We start from the raw sequence: 18,825 nt of genomic DNA on the forward strand, positions 1-18,825 counted from the left end.
CACATTTGTCATCAATTGAAATGAATGGCTCTCGTCTTCAGGAGGCCTCAAGTTTTGACAAGCTTCTGGGCTTGACCATTACTCCTGATCTTAAATGGAACACGTATATCAAATCTGTTGCCAAGGCCGCTGGAAAAATGGTGGGATCTTTCTATCGATCCAGTAGATGTCTCACTGCTGATGCTATTCTCTACCTATATAAGAGCCAGGTACGTCCAAGGATGGAATACTGTTGCCACATCTGGGCAGGAGCTGCTAAAAAGGACTTGTCCTGCCTTGATAGAGTTCAAAATAGACTTCGTAGCCTCGTAGGAGATGTCCTTTTCTCCTCCTTGCAACCTCTATCTCACAGAAGAGATGTTGCGAGTTTGTCTCTGATGTATCGTTATTTTCATGGAAAGTGTTCAACTGAGCTTCAATCTATGGTCCCCCCCTCGCCAAACTTTCACAAGAAACACTCGTCTAGCTGTAAACACTATCAATAATTTCCCCCACTCTTTATCTGTGCCTAAACCTAAACGTAGATTCCATGAACAAAGCTTCTTTCTTAGAACTGCACGCCTGTGGAATTGTCTTCCGTTTTCCTGCTTTCCGGCTGACTACAATATGGATGTGTTCAAGTCTAAAGTAAATAAGTTCTTGATGAGCCGTTCCATATAAGTTATTAAATTTACCAAATTTTCATTACTAATGATTACTATATTGACCAATTTCTACTGTACACTCTTTAACCCTTATCCTTGAGTGGCCTCTGGGCCTTGATAATGTGGTGATGCCTTTGTAAAAAAAAAAAATAAAAATAAAAATAAAAACACAAAATATTTAATAATTTCATTTATAACACAAAAAGAAAAACAAAAAGCAAGACAGCAAAGTGACTCAATAACACGCTACAACATAATAATTATAACAATATAATCAGTTTTATTTAACGTCTACAAATAAAAACACAAAATATAATCAGTTTTATTTAATGTCTACAAATAAAAACACAAAATATAATCAGTTTTATTTAACGTTTACAAATAAAAACACAAAATATAATCAGTTTTATTTAACGTCTACAAATAAAAATACAAAATAAAATCAGTTTTATTTAACGTCTACAAATAAAAACACAAAATATAATCAATTTTATTTAACGTCTACAAATAAAAACACAAAATATAATCAGTTTTATTTAACGTCTACAAATAAAAACACAAAATATAATTAGTTTTATTAAACGTCTACAAATAAAAACACAAAATATTTAATAATTTTATTTATAACACAGAAAGAAAAACAAAAAGCAAGACAGCAAAGTGACTCAATAACATGCTACAACAGTCTCCAAAGATTCTAATACAACCGTCTGTTTGCGTTCTCCCCACAGCCTAGTTTTATGCAGTCAAGTAGCAAGATTTTGTGTCACTTTGCGCAACTGCAAGATATAAAAGTTGTTAGTGCTGCCATCTTCATTCGTTCTTCCCTGCTCTGGCAGTTTGATTCCACATGACACATGGATGCTTTCATGCTAAGTCATTTTCTTGGTTTCCACGATTTTCCCTACACACACTAAAATACTCATTAAAAACGGCGGAAAAACAATTTACATTCTAAATAAGAGTCTTTCATGTTTCCTTTGAAATAGAATTTTAAGTTGTTTGCTTAATTCGAAAATAGTATTTCATCACTTGATATGAAAGACAAACCTTAAAAAATATCTGTTCTTGTTTTGGTTAGATCTTTAAAAAATTGGGAAGGAGAATGGAGCAGGTAAAATACTTACATAAGTTAATAATTTTGACCAAGGTTGGATTGCTTGTTGTGATTTTGCACGGCCCTGGAAATATGAGAAAAAATATAATTTGAATATTTACATATCTAACATCTTATTATATCATTTGCATTGAAATTAAACTTTATAAATATGAAGGTTTATATATATATATATATATATATATATATATATATATATATATATATATATATATATATATATATATAGTACTACAGTACTATAGTACCTTTAACGTGATCAGCACTAAAATGGGTGACCATTTAGGAATACCAGGTGCTGTATGTGATTATCTCAACATTGTTTCCAGTCATTCTGGATTTCTTCTTGTCACTAGCAGTGCTCACTTAAGGGAAGTGTGTTTGGAGATTACACAAGACAATAGGGGGTATCCATTGTCTCTAAAGACTGAATTAAAAACAAACAGTGTCAAAGTTATCCCGCGAACAGGACTCTGGTAAAAATTCAAGAATCAACATAACCATCTATCATTCTCCAGTCATAGCGAGCAATTTTAATCATGTCAGTATTTAGATTATATTTCTATTTGTCCGTTTCGCTTTTTCCCTCAAACTACTGGTCTGATCTGGCTGAAATTTTGTATGGATCTTTGTTATAGGATGCAATGAAACAAGTATTAGGATATCTGTTTGATGCACAGTTAGGGATTAATAGGGATTAGTATTTAATGCAAAACTAAACACAAATGAACACACATTCAACCATCAATTTAGCATAAAGCATTTATTTTTAATAAACAGGATTTAACTTTTGCCCATTTTTAATGGGTTAAAAAGTCTATAATAATTTTATTTATTATCTTGCTATCTTGGAAATACTATTAGATATAAGTTTAAAATCCAATCCTGTCAAGATTGTAGTTCCAATGTGAATGATACATGCAGATATTTAGATAATGGATTTCCAGGAATATGGCTTTGACATCAAAGAATGGTTCAATGGCCACTCAAATCTCTTTCCTTTGAATTCTTATAGGCACATCTTAAATCAGTCCATTTATGTTAGAAAACCTGTGGCGTGATATGATAAAACAAAGCAATATTTATTTGTATCTAATTTTTGCTTTCCTAAGTGATGAAGGAGTTACCCCTCCTCCCGTTTTTGCTTTGCATTCCCCTCTTTTTAAATGGACATATTTTTTTATTTCATTCAATGTTCAAATATTTATTTTATTCAAATTTTTTTGAAAATATTTAAATAATATATATATATATATATATATATATATATATAGTTCCTGTGATCCATTTGTCCACATATGCAGAGTCAGTGTGAAGATGTAGCATGGTTGCTTCCCACATCAATGTTATGTTCACTACTTTTAGCACAGCATCGAACTCCTCCAGATTATATACTGTGTATCTCTTTCCTATCACAATCAGCTTGCATCCTACACAGTGGCTCCATTGTGCGCCAGCGATACTCCACTGTCTAAGGAGCTTGCATCAACCCACGTGCCTAGCTCAGGACCATCCACACATCACTTTCCTCGTACAAGGTCTTCTTGGTGCACTCTTGCAGCAATCTCTTCAATCATTGTTGTTAAAAGACCATCAGTCACCTTTTCATCCCAGCCTTTTGTCACATCCACTACTCTCCTTTTAATGAATGCTGCAGCCACCCTGAGCCACCTAACTACTGGAAAGTGCCTAACTAACTTTCCACACACTTCTTCAAGTACAAACACAAGGTACGCTGGGGACCTCATTCCCTCGTTCCCATACCAGACTGCTGTCCTTTTCCCAAACTGATAGACCAAGCACTCCTGCATTGTTCTGCAGCCACTCTGGTTCCTTGCTTGCTAATTCAAAATCAGCCCAATGTTGCCTCACTTTTGTTGTGGAAACCACGTCTTCATTAATAAACACATCATCATTGATAAACCACGTCTTCATCGATAAACACATCATCATTGTACATTGATGTTGCCAGCTGGATATCGTTCTTCCTTGAGAGTGTAGCTTCAACAATAGCTCACATAACGGATGGTGCTACATTGAGCCCAAAACCATTCAACAATACCTCTTTCCTTTGAAGATCACAGTCTGGTACGGCCATAAGGATTTATGCACACGCACTTGTAGATATGTCCTTTGAAGGTCAAGTAACGACATATTGGAGCCTTTCCTCCTCCACTCTCTTAGCTTTTGTGCACAGATGGCATGCGCCGTGTAGGCCTTGACATGTTCATTTGGTTCATGAAAGTCCAACACTAGATGCACCTTAGACTTATTCTCTTGAAAAAGAGCCATTAATGAAATCAGGCCCTTCAGGAGACCAAGCCCTTCCTCAAGATAGGGAAGTAGCTATCCATTGCTCAACCACGCTTCCAATTCATGATGGTACTCCAGTTGAATTTGATCGAACATCAGATACTCTGATACTTTGTTGGTAAGTCCATTGCGTGGTTGATTACTTCACCATTACCATGACGCTGTGCAAGCTTTGATCTGCTCATTGAACTCAGCACTGAAGTTCCTCTATTTTGACCGCGGCACAAACACAAACACAAACATAAAACTCTGTTTTAGCAAAAAAGGCTTTGCTAAATCAGTTTATACGAACTCCACCCAACATTTTGATTATGTCCGATCAGCATATCGAAACCTAACAGCAGTATGTCCATGATCAGAGCATCAACTTTCACGGGGCTTGCATCTTCTATTGTCAATGTGATAGTCCTTGCTGATGAGGATTTCACCATCGACTGTTAGAACCTCTGATGCTGACCGACTCCAGGGGTCACACACTGATTCAGTCACTAAGGACCAAGAGTATCCAGAATCTACCATGCGCTTCTTGTTATTAACAATGACTTCCGTCATGAGAAGCGCCTCTTTTACTTTGAATGGGGAGAGAGTGGTGCTGGCATCTCGCCCCTGTTCCCGTTTCCCGGACACTCTCTTGTTAGGTGCCCTGTTTTGTTGCAAGAAAAACAGCACTTAGTTGATCTATCTCTCTGATTGCTACCACTGTCGTACTGCATGCAGTTTCTGGTCAGATGGTTGGGGTCCCTACATCGTAAGCAGTTAACGCAGCCATTCCTACTACCCTGGCAAGGCATTGGTGCATATGGGGCCTGTCTAGTTTGAACTGCAGCAGCAAGATCCTCATCCTTTTTTTCCACCAACACGGTGTGCGCTCTTTTGCGTTCTTTCAATGATAGGGTATCCATTCTAGTTGACGACCACAAAAGTCCCCTGACATGGCACGGTAGCCCACTATTGAAGATGCTTTTAATCCAGCATCCTGGCAGCATTTCGCCCATCAGCCATTGTAAGTCCATCAGAAACTCGTCTACAGCTTGAAGACAAAAAAAAAGGTTCAGAACTTTTTCTCGTTTGTCCTTCATCGCCCACACAATCAACAGTCTTCTCTTCTTCTTCACAAAATCACAATTATGTTTAATCGCGTCAACAAGATTATGTTCAGTTGCGTCAACAAGATTATGTTCTGTCTCTCTCGCAAAAAAAACAAAAAACAATCCTCACATGCAGTCACTTTTAATTCCGATGATACACCAATTTGCATATCTCTTTTTTTTTTTGTACTGAACGGATTCCGGGTTCAAATGAGAATGGTTCTTTTGTGCACATCCTATTTTGTTAACTCTGCAGAACCAACGGGTTGTTGTTCAGTTCTGCTACAATATTGTCAAGCTCCCTCCTTCAAACAAGGATGAGGCCCTTTAAGAGAATTATAACAAGATGTCAAGCTAAAGGTAATGCAAGATTCTTACTCTCGTTGTAGAATATTAGCATGATTAGATTACTCTTTTTGTCTATTGATTTGATATTATGCAGAATTTAATTCTCTTTGTTCAAGTTTCTAATTCATGTTGGCTTATAGATTGAATATGAAGCTGCAGAGTCAAAAGAGACTTTGTGCTATGACTGACGATGCATATTATCGATTTAATAACCACTCAAAAATTATCAATGGACAAATTATGATCTTTAGCACATTTATTTAACAACTTACAGATTAAATGGAAATGTCATTGGATGTATTATAATTATGCATTATCTGTGATGGAAATGCATTTTTTTATCTCTTAAACTATATGACAGCTGTGCTCTTCTCAAGGGTAATAACTCTGCCTTCTTCAGTCCAAGGGAAATAACTTTAGTTCAGGGAGGTCTGTAAGCGAGCGTTGTTGTTTACCTAATATATCACAACAAAACAAAGCTGGTTTGAGCACACATTGGCATGGCATGATGTTATTTGTAATGTCACAGGTCTTTTGTTGAAGATGATGATTACGATATTGAAAGAGTTTGTTTTGGATGGCAGAGAAAACTGGATCTGGAAGATAGGCGGAAAAAATTCTTGTAGAGGCGACGAGACGCTCATAGAGAATGAGACTGTAGCGGGATGGAGACATCATTCTCTCATAAGTTAGTGAACTGGCAACACAAGGTTCGATTATGATAACATCACTGTTGGCTGAATAAAAAACTCATTTGTCTAGAAAAAACAGAGACTTGCATCTGTCATTTGGGTTGAAATCTGTTTCAGAGCAGGACGCGTGACACAAAACGGACATACGAACAAAATAAAGAAAAAAAGAATGAAACCACAATCCATTTAAATACTGTAGACATCTTTTAAAAGAACAGTAAACAAATAATTAACGAGATATCTCACATAATTATCTGCAACGTCATGAGCACATTTGTGTTATGTAAAGAGTTATGAACATTATAGGTAAAAAAATGTCACAAGTAAAACATATATTCAATATGATGTCACGTATATATACACCCATTATACAACCCATTCTCTTAAACTTCTGGCCATATAATATGATTGGGTTCAAATCCTTCAATAATTTATATTTATAATAATTATCATCGCCCATACTGAAAACTGTATAAGCATAATACATTTGTCTGTAGGTAAAAATGATGTGTGATGTAGGTAAAACTGCTTTTTTGTTAACATTCGTTTCTGCAGTACTGTCATTAAATAAACAGTTAATTTGTTCTATGGGGCTGGGAACAAAGAAAAAATTTAGATCCACAACCAATTCCAGTTTTGTGGAGTCTGGTTTTTAGATTTTACTCATAAAAGTGAAAGCTGCATGAATTTAGACAAAATCTTTCAGTGTATTTTACATCTGTTAGCACTACATATGTTTGGTTGCCTGGAATTGAGATCTTACCATTTCAAAAGGAGTGCACTTGATATAGGTAATCTGCAAGTCTTCATTCCACAAGGTGATGCAACCGGGCACAAGACGTAAATTCACTTCTGTCTGTTTTGTCAACCAACCCTTGCTTGTACAATCTGGATTTCCATCTAGAAAAGGGAAAATTCTGTTATTTTTTTTATCAATTAAGGAAACGTTTGTAAAGGGAAAAAATTTCAAACATAAAATGATTTTTTTTCTTCAATTTGTCCATTGAAGAATTGTGATAAGAATCCCGGTGATGTCTGAACTCAGATTACAGTACAACTTGGAAATGATTTTCTATTTAGAAAATCAATCTGTTGCCTCAAAAGTTATAAAGAAATAAACAAGTCATTTTAGTAAAAGCTAAAATTAAATTATTTTAACACACTACTTTCAGTAGATTTTCAAGACTGCAGAGGTTGGATAGCCAATCAAAATTTATCTGGCGGAACTGACCGTGTCCATATCATTCGTCAATGTCAATTTCTGAGGTGAATGGGTGAGAGAGGCTCATAGTTCTCCGATGATGAAATTGAGGAGGCGGGAGTAGGATACAGACTATCAACTGCTGCGTGAAGCAAAAGATCATAGTAAGGATGCTACTCCACTTCCTTCCTATTCCATTGGAAATGTATTTTGATTAAAAAAGCAGAAAAAGAACTACTTAAACTGAAATCAGTGTATTAGTTATGGCTTCTTTAGTAATGTTCACAAACTGTGGTATGAATTGCTAACGTTTGTCAAGAATGTAACTTGTATAGTTTTTAAATTTTGTTAATAGATTTTGTGATTATTGCATAACGAAAACATTACTGCAAAATTATGAGCTATTTAAAAGATAATCTAAACTTAGAATTAAACATTTCTTAAAATGTGCAGCATCCAAACTCTAACAATTCTAGTAATGAAATAAATCAACAAAATATGAAAAATTACAGAAAGACTCACTCGGTTTCCTCAAAAGTTATGAAATATTGATTTTTTAAACATTGTTAATAAATTATTCAATAATTCAATTGTAATTGTTAAAAAATTCAATAATTCAATTGTAATTGTTAAAAAATTCAATAATTCAATTGTAATTGTTAATAAATTCAATAATTCAATTTCAATTGTTAAAAAATTCAATAATTCAATTTTAATTGTTAATAAATTCAATAATTCAATAATTAAAATTGAATTATTGAATTTTTTAATAATTAATTTTCTAAATAGAAAATCATTTCAAAGTTGTACTGTAATCTGAGTTCAGACATCACCGGGATTCTTATCACAATTCTTCAATGGACAAATTGAAGAAAAAAAAATTATTAATGAATTCAATAATTCAATTTTAATTGTAAATATATCCAATAATTCAATTTTAATTGTAAATATATCCAATAATTCAATTTTAATTGTTAATAAATTCAATAATTCAATTTTAATTGTTAATAAATTCAATAATTCAATTCTAATAATTTATAAATTCAATAATTCAATTGTAATAGTTAATAAATTCAATGCCCAGCAACTATTTCTAGTTAAATCTAATATTAATGTATTTTTACATATGAAGTAGATTCTCAAGACAGCAAATGTCAAGAAAGTTCAGTTCGATCTGATAGAATTGAGCATGTGTACATCACACAATCTCTTCAAATAGTTTGTTTTTCTTGAGGATGCAAAGAAGTGACACAGTTCAGTGGATTTGTTGTGTGTGCACGTTGACAACATAGTTCTGACTCCTTGTTGTTGAGCCTGAAGGTGCTCTAGAGTCAGTTCTGCATTGCAACCATCTACAGTGTTATAGACATGTTGACTGACGCTCTGGTTGGATAAACAAATGTATTTACATCTTGATGCTAAACAAGGACAGGTCAAGATAGACTTAGGAACACGTTCAAAGGTGAAAAGTCACTTTGTGTTGCCATGACCAATGTGCAACTCACATTCGGTGTGGAAAAGACACATTAAACAAAGAAAAAGAAATAAAAGACAAAGAAAACTGATAATCCTTGAGGCCAGGCAACTTAAATTGTTGTTTTTTGAAATTTGATGAGTGTTGCTATAATTTAGTTTCTAGAGGAAAGGTGAAATAATAGACTTGTGTAATTTACAGTCACCCACGCTGAAATATTTGTCCAAGGATGAAATACTGTTGCCACATTTAGGCAGGAGTTGCTAGAAAGATCATATCTTGCCTTGACAGAATTCAAAATAGACTTCATAGCCTAGTGGGGGCATGCCCTTTTCTCTTCCCTGCAACTTCTTTCCCACAGAAGAGACATTGTGAGCCTGTCTCTGCTTTATTGTTATTTTCATGGCAAGTGCTTGTCTGAGCTCCAATCTATGGTCCCCCCCCCTTGCCAAACTTTTATGCAAAACACTCATCTAGCTGAAACCACTATCAATAATTTCCCCCACTCTTTATCTGTGCCTAAACCTAAACATAGATTCCATAAACAATGTTTCTTTCTTAGAACTGCACACCTGTGGAATTCTCTTCCATTTACCTGCTTTCCAGCTGGTCGTCTTCAAGTCCAACATAAACAAATTCTTGTTGAACCGTCTCCTTAAGTAATCCAATTTACCAAATTTCCACTACTAACAATTGCTACGATATTATCTCATTGACTACTATACATTCATTAGCCCTTATCCTTGAGTGGCCTCCGGGCCTTGATAAGTGGTGATTCCACTGTAAAAAAAAAAAAATGAAATCTGGAATCGTTAATATCCATATATTTAACGTCACAAAATTTCTATGAAATTATTGTTCATCTTTTACATCATTCCACATTTGCTGACTATTTTTATGTAGAAATCAGTGAATTCGGATTTTTGCTTGCATGGAATTTGCTTTTTCACTTTCCCTTCAATTCATTCAGAATTGCTGCAATAAAAACCCAGAACTTCAAAGAATATTGCTTATAATGATGATGGTGCAGTCATACTTGCATATTATTTTTAGGCAATATATATATATATAATGTGTTTCTGGACTCAGTGGTTTCAGGATCTTCATTAACAGAAAAATAGAAAAAGCAACTTCTACATTTGGATAATTAAAGAAGTAGAAAGGGTCTTTAAAGTTAAACTTTTCAATGAAGTGACCAAAATGGAAGCAATAATTATTAGTCTAAATATTAGTCTAAAATTTCATTATTAAAAAAAAAGTACAAAAATTACACAAAAGTACATTGATTGTTCATATAAGATTTATTTCAACAGCTAAAACACTGAATGTTCTTAATATGATTCATAGCATAATAGATTTTAAGCTACATTTTTCTTTTAATAAATCTAAACCAAGTAAAAACAAATACAAACACAATTCCATAATAAGAACAAAAATTTCGATTTTGAGCTTTTTTTGTGAAAGACAATTTAAAATCTTATATTAAGCCCACCATACAAGTGGCTGTTTTTATTCAAGATGGGACTCTTTTTATATGCATAATGAACAATATTGGCAACATTGTAGTTATAATCCTTGATCCAATGTAGATACATGCTTCAGCTAATACATAACTAATATGTATTACTAATTTTAACGAAACCTTTTAACTTACCAATAGAACCAAATTTATCACAGATTAACGCATCAGAATGGAAATCATCTGAAAATATGAAAAGAGAAAATAGAAAATACATATAAGTAAAAAAAAAAAAAAAAAATTGGCAGCATAAAAAAATAAATAAAATATGCAGATAAATATCAAGAGACAAAAATCTAGAGGGAAAAATATTAATGGTGAAAATAAAAAATAATAATCTAGTCACAGACTCCTTGACCTTTTGGCTAGAAATAAAGTTTAGTAGCTGTTTTGATACTAGACTTCCAAACAGAACCCTTTATTTAATTCACAGGGGTAGCAGGCTGTTGTTCTGTCAACCATAAGGATAGAAGTCCAAAGTAATTTGCATTATTTTTTTAGGATTGAACCGTCAACCCCCATAAAAGTGTATCTTTACAATTAAATTTTACCAGGTGCTCTATCCACTATACCATGGGTCCTTGCAGACCATTCTAGTATGAATTTTAACAGCCTTAAACCTATTTTGTTTCTAGATATACAATCTTACTTCTTATCATTATATGTCACTATTTATTAATATATATAAGTTTTTTTCATGGCTGACGAAACAAGACTATGAATTAAATAAAGGGTTTCGTTCAAAATTCACGAGTTTGACAGAAATATTCCAGAGTTTGACAAGATGCAACTCAAGAAGGTTGGAGATTACATCGACTGAAGATGTGAACAGTAGTTCAAAGAATCCAAATAACATGAAAGCAAAAAATTTGTGCTCACCAGATTGAACGTAAACTCTTGGTTCGTAACTCGCTTCCCATCTTGAAATAATCACATCTGCTGAATCATCCAAAGAATTCTCCGGAACAAAGCAAGTAAAATAACGATATTTTATGGAAGATTTCCTAGGGACAGTCACCTCACATCTCCATATACTGTACCTGCAAAGACAAGCAAACATGAACAATATATATATATATATTTTCACACCAATGAAATTTGTCATATAACTGTATTTTTGCGCATCAAATCAGAATATGCTACTGAAAATTGTTTCCAAATAATCTTCAGTAAATGCACATATGTTGCAATACCTTAAAAATACTACATATCCTTAAAAAAGCGAGAGAGCTCAATGCCATTGTACAACTACTAATGCTCTCTACTAATCCAAGTTATGACAACAAAACCATTGCCAGCACCCTCAAAGTGCATCACTGGATTGCCACGAATAACAGAGACATGCCAGGATGATAAAAACAAAGTTTCCGGCTATGCCTATGGTCTTTAATATGGTTTCAAATGAGAGTCACACATCTTCAAATTCAGCTTGAACATCACCAACATGACCTCCCACAACATCGAAGCCAGTCTGATCGCCGCCATCTGCCAAGTATTTGCCGAGCTCCCGCCAGTGCTTGTGGAAAAGGCATGCTCCCAGTTCTGAACCCGTATTGAGACGATGATTGAGGCTGAAAGCGGCTACATAGATGTCAGCTCTACTACATAATCAAGTTGCCTTATTTTTCAATAAAAGTTTTAAAATAAAGTAGTAGTGTCATTCTCTTTAGGGCGACACTTATCGTTCCACCCTGTAACTTGTGAAAATTTCACATTTGTTGTTTTCATTTTTGATAAACACGTGGCACAAAGTGTGTATATTTTTTCATATCCTACAGATACTAGTGTTTAATGCGTACGCAATCATCAGTGTATTCATGCCATCATGTTGGGTCATTATGTAGTAGCTGCACCCCCACCCCCGCAGTTGGATGTCAGTTGGCTCACATTTTCTACTTCTGTGCTGCAAAACTTGCAAAACTTGTTGTCATTGCGTAGACAACTCATCTTTTCAAAAGCACTGATCATTGAGTCTTGATCTTGAGCAGCCAGTATAATCCTCTCCTGATCATTTTTTTAAATAGTTTATAGAGTCTTCCTCATCTATATAATCTTACATGAATGCATCCAGAAAATACTAGACATGTTGTTAGTTGGCCCATTCTTCTAGTTTTCTTGCGATGGAAGATCTTGGTGTATTTTTGGCAACTCTTTTGGGCTATTTCCATAGACTTGTTTTCTGGTTCTGTTTCATTTGTAAAACAGTCTTGTTCAAAATGTTTGGCCAGTTTTATGATGGAGTTTGTTGTGCTGGCTCTTGTTTCTTGATACTGATGTACCATTATGAGGTTTGGATTCTGGAAACTCATCAGACATTGCCCAGTGCTCACAATAGTGACACAATGTTGATGGTCAATCTCTCTGAGACACCCATACTTTCTGCTTTCTTATTAGTTTGTTTAAGTTTGGGATGGGAATCGTACTGGATGCCAGACATTCCCCTGTAATATCATATATTCCAACTGAGAGATCTTTTTAAGGTTCTAATTGTCCTTTTAAGTGCAATTGCTTGAATTTTTCGTGCACTTGGTCCACTGGGTATATTTGCCAGGCAGTTTTTGAAATTCTTTTTCATAGTTTAATGTGTCTTCTAAATGTTTATAAAATTTCAAGAAAATTGATAAAGATTTGCCACTTTATTTTGCAAGACAGATGAACATGTAAAAATAAGCGTTGAAAAAATAATTTTTTGCATTTCCCGGTTTAATTTAATATTAAAAGATAATGCAATGGATAAAAGTACATACAAGTTATATATTTTATATAATATATAGTATACAATTACATATTTTCTATTCAACCATATAAATATTTGAAATACGTAATCAGAAATATAGGAGAAAGAAATTGCGAATTGAAACAGATTAATTTGTAGATGTCTCATCATAATGCCAGACTGATTAAGATTGCCCTAGTTTCAATCTAATTATAGATTTTTATAACAGAGTAACTAAACATTTTTTATATTCCTGTTTCTATTTTTTTTTTTATTTCTGGAATGCAAATAAACAAAAAATCATCTCTTGTTGACAGCTCTATGATCATTGTCGTTGCTACAAGCAGTTTTCAAAATTAAATAACTAAAAACCATTTTTTTATTTCTGATAATTAAAAATTGCTATGATGAAAAGCAAAAAAAAAAAAACCCAAAAAAACATACAATTATAATTTTAATGCATAAAAAAATAGTAAAAAATTATTATTTTAAACACAACAAAAAAACGAATATAGCATTTTGTACCCACTAAAATATTAAGGGTTATGGACCGTCTGATTGATTTGCAAATTTAATGACAAAATTTGTCAGAGAAGTGGGAACAAACTTTTGAAAGGGGGGGGGGCTTAAAACAAGTTACGAAAATGGCTATTTATTCATGCTAATATTTTTATCACATTATTTGCTTAAAACTTAAAAAAAATGTATTGTGTATATTATTATTTATTAGTCCCTGTGAAAGCATATTTATTTCCAAATAAAATGGTGGTATCTTGAGGATTCAAAGTGCTTTGATTTTCAAAATAATACCATTTTAATAGAACCCCCTTGAAATCTGATTATCCAAAGCGTTTTATAATCAGTGGGTAATAATTATGGAAGGATGGTTTCATGAGTAATTATGATGCTGCCCCCCCCCAAGAAAGAGGAGATAATACCTAAAAGGATCACCTCATAAAAGGAGAAGGTAATGCCTGAGTAGTATGATATCATGCCAACATAAAATACTACCCCCTCCCCCTTAAAAAACAAAAGGAAAAGATTATCCATGGGAAAATGGTCTCATGACAACAGAACATATTACTTCCTCCCCTAAAAGAGACTGTAATACCTAGAAGGATTACCCCATACCCTTAAAAAAGGAAATGGTAATTCTTGGAAGGATGGTCTTATAACAACAGTTCTAATATTATACTACCCACTCTCATTAAAAAAGATAAATTCAGTTTTTATTTTTATTTATTTAAAAATGTCTAACCATAAAAACCTTATTTTTAGGGATCCTTGGTCTTTTGGCCAAGATGAAAGTATAGTATCTGTTCTCAGCATCTCAGCAACATCAGAGGTTTGACAAAAATAGTGCGCATGTATAAGAAGATATGACAATGCAAAATTACAATTGTATTTTACAGAATAATTAATGAGAAGCTGTTCATAAAATAAATATACAAAATAAGAAGTTCTTTAAAGAGTGAGTATTTGTAATATAAAAAAATCATGTCATCAAATTAATAAACACAAACTGTTTTGATGTAAACATAGGATACATGGAAACACAACTCATCATTCAAACTCCTCAGCCTAACATTCGCAAGTAACATTGACTGGAACAAATATATTGAGGACACTGCCAAAGTTGCTGCAAAGGCAGTAGATTCCCTCTACATTGCTAGAAAATTACTCACACCTGAGAGTATCCTGTGTCTCTACAAAGCCACCATTTACTTATACATGGACTATTGTTGCCACATCTGGGCTGGTGCATCTACCACTAGTCTCTCACTCTTAAATATAATTCAAAAAGAGTTTCAAATCTAATAGATCCCGCATCTATCAGCCAAGCTCCAACTCCTGTTCCATTGCCGTGATGCTGCATCCCTGTGCCTGTTTTACAAGTATTTTAATATGTGATCTGATGAACGACTCAACTTAAATATCCCCGACTAACCCAACAAGCAGCAAAATCCCACCCCTCCATAGAGAGGTTCCTAGATAGAAAGCTTTCTACTCTAATAGTTTCTTCCTTGAATAGCTAGACTTTGGAATTCCTTCCCTCTTTTCTGCTTCCCTGATGGTACTAACGTGCAGAAATTTAAATGTAATGCAAACAGATATTTCGCTGCTCAACTCCCTACATGGCCTCACATAGTAGTCTCTTATATCCAAGTGACAATATGTCTTGTTTGGGGTGAATAAGAATAAAAATACATTAAAACCTATCGAGATAATAATAATAAAATAAAAACTAAAACTAGATAGAGAAAAATAGCAAAAGCAAGAAAAATTGATGATAAAAATTGAATAAATTACAATATTCATTAATTCATCAAAAATTCAAACAAAGAATTATAATAAAGAAAAACCATGAATTTTCAAAGACAGATTCTTTTCATCAGAGGATTAACATTAGTAAAAAATTTTTTCACCGATTAGCATGAATTTGAAAATATATAAAAGAAACTTTGAACTGAAAACGTTTTCAATAGAATTAAATAGAATAAAAGAGACAAAGTGCCTGGGCAGCCCCACCGGCATTCCCTGATGAGGGCGCCTAAGGCGATTAGCAATAATCTCTGTATATTTTGGGGGCCCAGGATAAAAATCACTTGCCGAGAAGTCTGGATAGATTATAGTTAAATACGAAGAGTCAGTAAAATTTGAAAATATCAAACACTGAAGGTAAGTATTGTTTGATATTTATCATATATTAGAATTAAATAAGCACAACCTGTTTTAAAGTTAGGATAGATAGAGAAAAAACTTTTGCATTTATTAATTTAGATTAGAAATTTAAATCTGATAATATACAGTAGGTTATATTTTATGCTGTTTTTTTGTTGATGCTACTGTTTGCATGAATATTAGTAAAAAAAAAAACAAAAAAAAACGATAATTTAATCTGAGGTGTAGGAAATAAGCAAAAAATATTGCAAAAATTAAAAAATGATTACATTGTTTATAACATCATAGGCAAAGAGTTATTGTAAAACTTAGAAAATGAATTATTTATACAACTTTGACTTTCTCTGTGGATGACAAAACAAGAACAATCTACTTTCATGGATCAAATAAAAAGTTCTGTTTGAAATTCCAAATAGATTTCTGAGTTTTACAAAATGCAACTGAAGAAGGTTGGAAGTTACATCCATTGAAACCTTGTGAGAATTACATCCAAGATGCGAAAAATAGTCCGAATGGCATTTATTAAGCCTAATATAGAAAATATATTAAAAACACTTACCCCTGAGGTAAATCCGTAGCAGATTCCTTTTGCTGTAAAAATACAGAATCTCGGTGATTCCAGTTTCCAAGTTCTTCAAGATCTCCTGACAAACACACAACTTCTTCAGGTAAAACATTAACTAAAACCTCGAACGTAATAACCATAGTCTCTTCAGCCATAATAATAATTTTTTTTTTTTAGTAAAAGATAAAATAACTATTAATAATCTTTTTTTTAAACAGATTTTTTTTACATCTTATTTAATGAAAGGCAGCAATGGCACTTGTCGTGAGAGAATCAGACAGGAGAATAGCAATCAGCGTGAATCGTGAATCATTGTCCGGAATAGAGTAGCCTACAACGAGAGGTGGAAATAATTACAGTGACATTTATAAACGTAAACTAAAGTGGGTAATTGGGAACAAAGAGTTCAGTTATTGGAAGCATTAAAATCAATGGAGGAAAAAAAGGAAGATAAAAAATAAAGCAAACAAAAAAGAGAAAAGAAGAGAAAGATAAAAATAAATTAAAAACAAAATACAAAAATGAAAAAGAAAACAAAAACAATAATGAAAAAAGAAAAAAAATTGAAAAAAAAGGGTAAGAGCAGATGTGTTACTCATGTATGGAGTATTGCTGTCATATTTGGGCTGGTGCATCGGCTACTAGTCTCTCGCTCCTTGACAGGGTTCAAAAGAGAGTCGCAAATCTGATAGGCCCTAAACTGGCATCTAAACTTCAGCCTCTGTCCCATCGTCGAAACGTTGCATCCCTCTGCCTGTTCTACAAGTATTATAATGGTGAATGCTCTGAAGAACTGCAAGCACTTGTGCCCCCACGACGTGAACACCCTCGACAGACCCGACAAGCTGCAGAGATCCCTAGATGTAAAAGATCTTTCTACTCCAGTAGTTTCTTCCCCAGAACTGCTAGACTTTGGAATTCCATTCCAGGTCACTGCTTCCCCAACTGTACTGACATGCATAAGTTCAAGTGCAACGTGAACCAACATCTTGCTGCCCTAATCCCTACATAGTACCCCAGTAGATGTTTCCCCTGATAGTAGCCCCCTACACCAAAGTGGCAATGTGCCTTGTTTGGGGTGAAAATGTAATAAAAAAAAAAAAATAAAATAAAAAAAAAATGAGCAGAAACAAGTTTCTTCAGAAATAAAATTTCTCAATGACAGAATATGCGTTAAACATCAACCTAAATGAATAATTGCACAAAATTTTTCACCTATCCTAACTATATTAACAGTAAAATGCATTATATTTTTGTGATACAATATAAAATTTTTCACCTATCCTAACTATATTAAGCGACGGACGTTTGATATGAAAGGTTGAAAATTAAGTGACTTGAAACTATAAATGTCCAATTTTGAGTATGTGCAAAAGAAATAGCAGGTATGTTATATTCGACTTAACCTCCCAAGGTCAGCTATTTTTTTTTTTCAATTTTGACTCCTTAGCACCAATTTTTGCCTTCTAAAAATCAAATCAAAAGTGTGCTACAGGTCCAAATACCCTATATATCAAATTTCAACTCTGTAGACCAAATATTCAGAGAAGAGTTTGGTAGAGAGATTTTGCACAAACCGACAAGGTCACTTTCATATATATATATATATATATATATATTATTTTTATGTACTAGAACGTTTTCATCTTAAATTCTATGCAATCATCCAGAATGTATAATAATTCAAATTCAGCATGATAGTGAAAAAGAGCCAACCATCGAATAAGAAACCATATAAAATGAATAAGTAATTAATAAAGACTCATTTTTGAAAGGAATATGCAAATTAGTTAACCTTCATGACTGATTATATTAACGTTTGTTTTAGTAATTTTTAAATAGAAAAAGTAGGCTTTTAATATCAATGTCAGAACGAGAAAAGAACTCAACTTTATAGGTAGACATATGTATAAAAACATGTCCGTATGCTAGAACATTTTCATCCTAAATTCTACGCAATTATGCAGAATGTAGAAAGTATGCATAAAAAGAATTCAACGTAATAGTTAAATGAAACCAATAATCTCAGAAGAAGCCATAAAAATGAATAATTAATTAATGAATGCTCGATTTTAAAAGAATATGCAAATTAGTTAATCTTCATGAAGTTGCTTGCATATCAATAAAGTATATTAAGAAGTTCGTTTTAATAATTTTTAAATAGAAAAAGTAGGCTTTTGATATCAATGTCAGAGTGAGAAAAAAATCACATTATAGGTATATTAGATAATCTACAAACACAGACAATTTTAGATATTCCTAATTTGTATAGTTATTTTTTATACAGTTTCTAATAATATGATATACATTTGTAATTTGCATTGTCATATTTTCTTTTATATACATAATAATTTCAATGATAGTAAAACGTTTGGGATCATCAACATGTTGAGATCAGATACTATACTTTGATCTTAGTCAAAATGGCAAGGAACCATAAACATGTTTTTATGACTAGGCATTTTT

At 33.2% G+C, this 18,825-nt stretch overlaps 1 protein-coding gene across 2 annotated transcripts in view; it reads right to left on the reverse strand.

Moving 5' to 3' along the window:
* The window catches only part of LOC145268756 (glycerophosphocholine phosphodiesterase GPCPD1-like), a 138,846-nt gene that overhangs the window by 53,087 nt on the left and 66,934 nt on the right, over positions 1 to 18,825 (reverse strand). For both annotated transcript variants that reach the window (XM_080124352.1, XM_080124353.1), the window contains exons 2-6: positions 16,354 to 16,690; positions 11,276 to 11,436; positions 10,532 to 10,579; positions 6,966 to 7,102; positions 1,772 to 1,825 (exon numbers count right to left, since the gene is read on the reverse strand). In XM_080124352.1, coding sequence (XP_079980478.1) covers positions 1,772 to 1,825; positions 6,966 to 7,102; positions 10,532 to 10,579; positions 11,276 to 11,436; positions 16,354 to 16,514 — 561 coding nt within the window. In that variant the 5' untranslated portion in view covers positions 16,515 to 16,690. The remainder of the gene's footprint in view (positions 1 to 1,771; positions 1,826 to 6,965; positions 7,103 to 10,531; positions 10,580 to 11,275; positions 11,437 to 16,353; positions 16,691 to 18,825) is intronic.

This window comes from Euprymna scolopes, chromosome 44 (assembly GCF_053919585.1).
Source record: "Euprymna scolopes isolate OS-2025 chromosome 44, ASM5391958v1, whole genome shotgun sequence".
NCBI lineage: Eukaryota > Metazoa > Mollusca > Cephalopoda > Sepiida > Sepiolidae > Euprymna > Euprymna scolopes.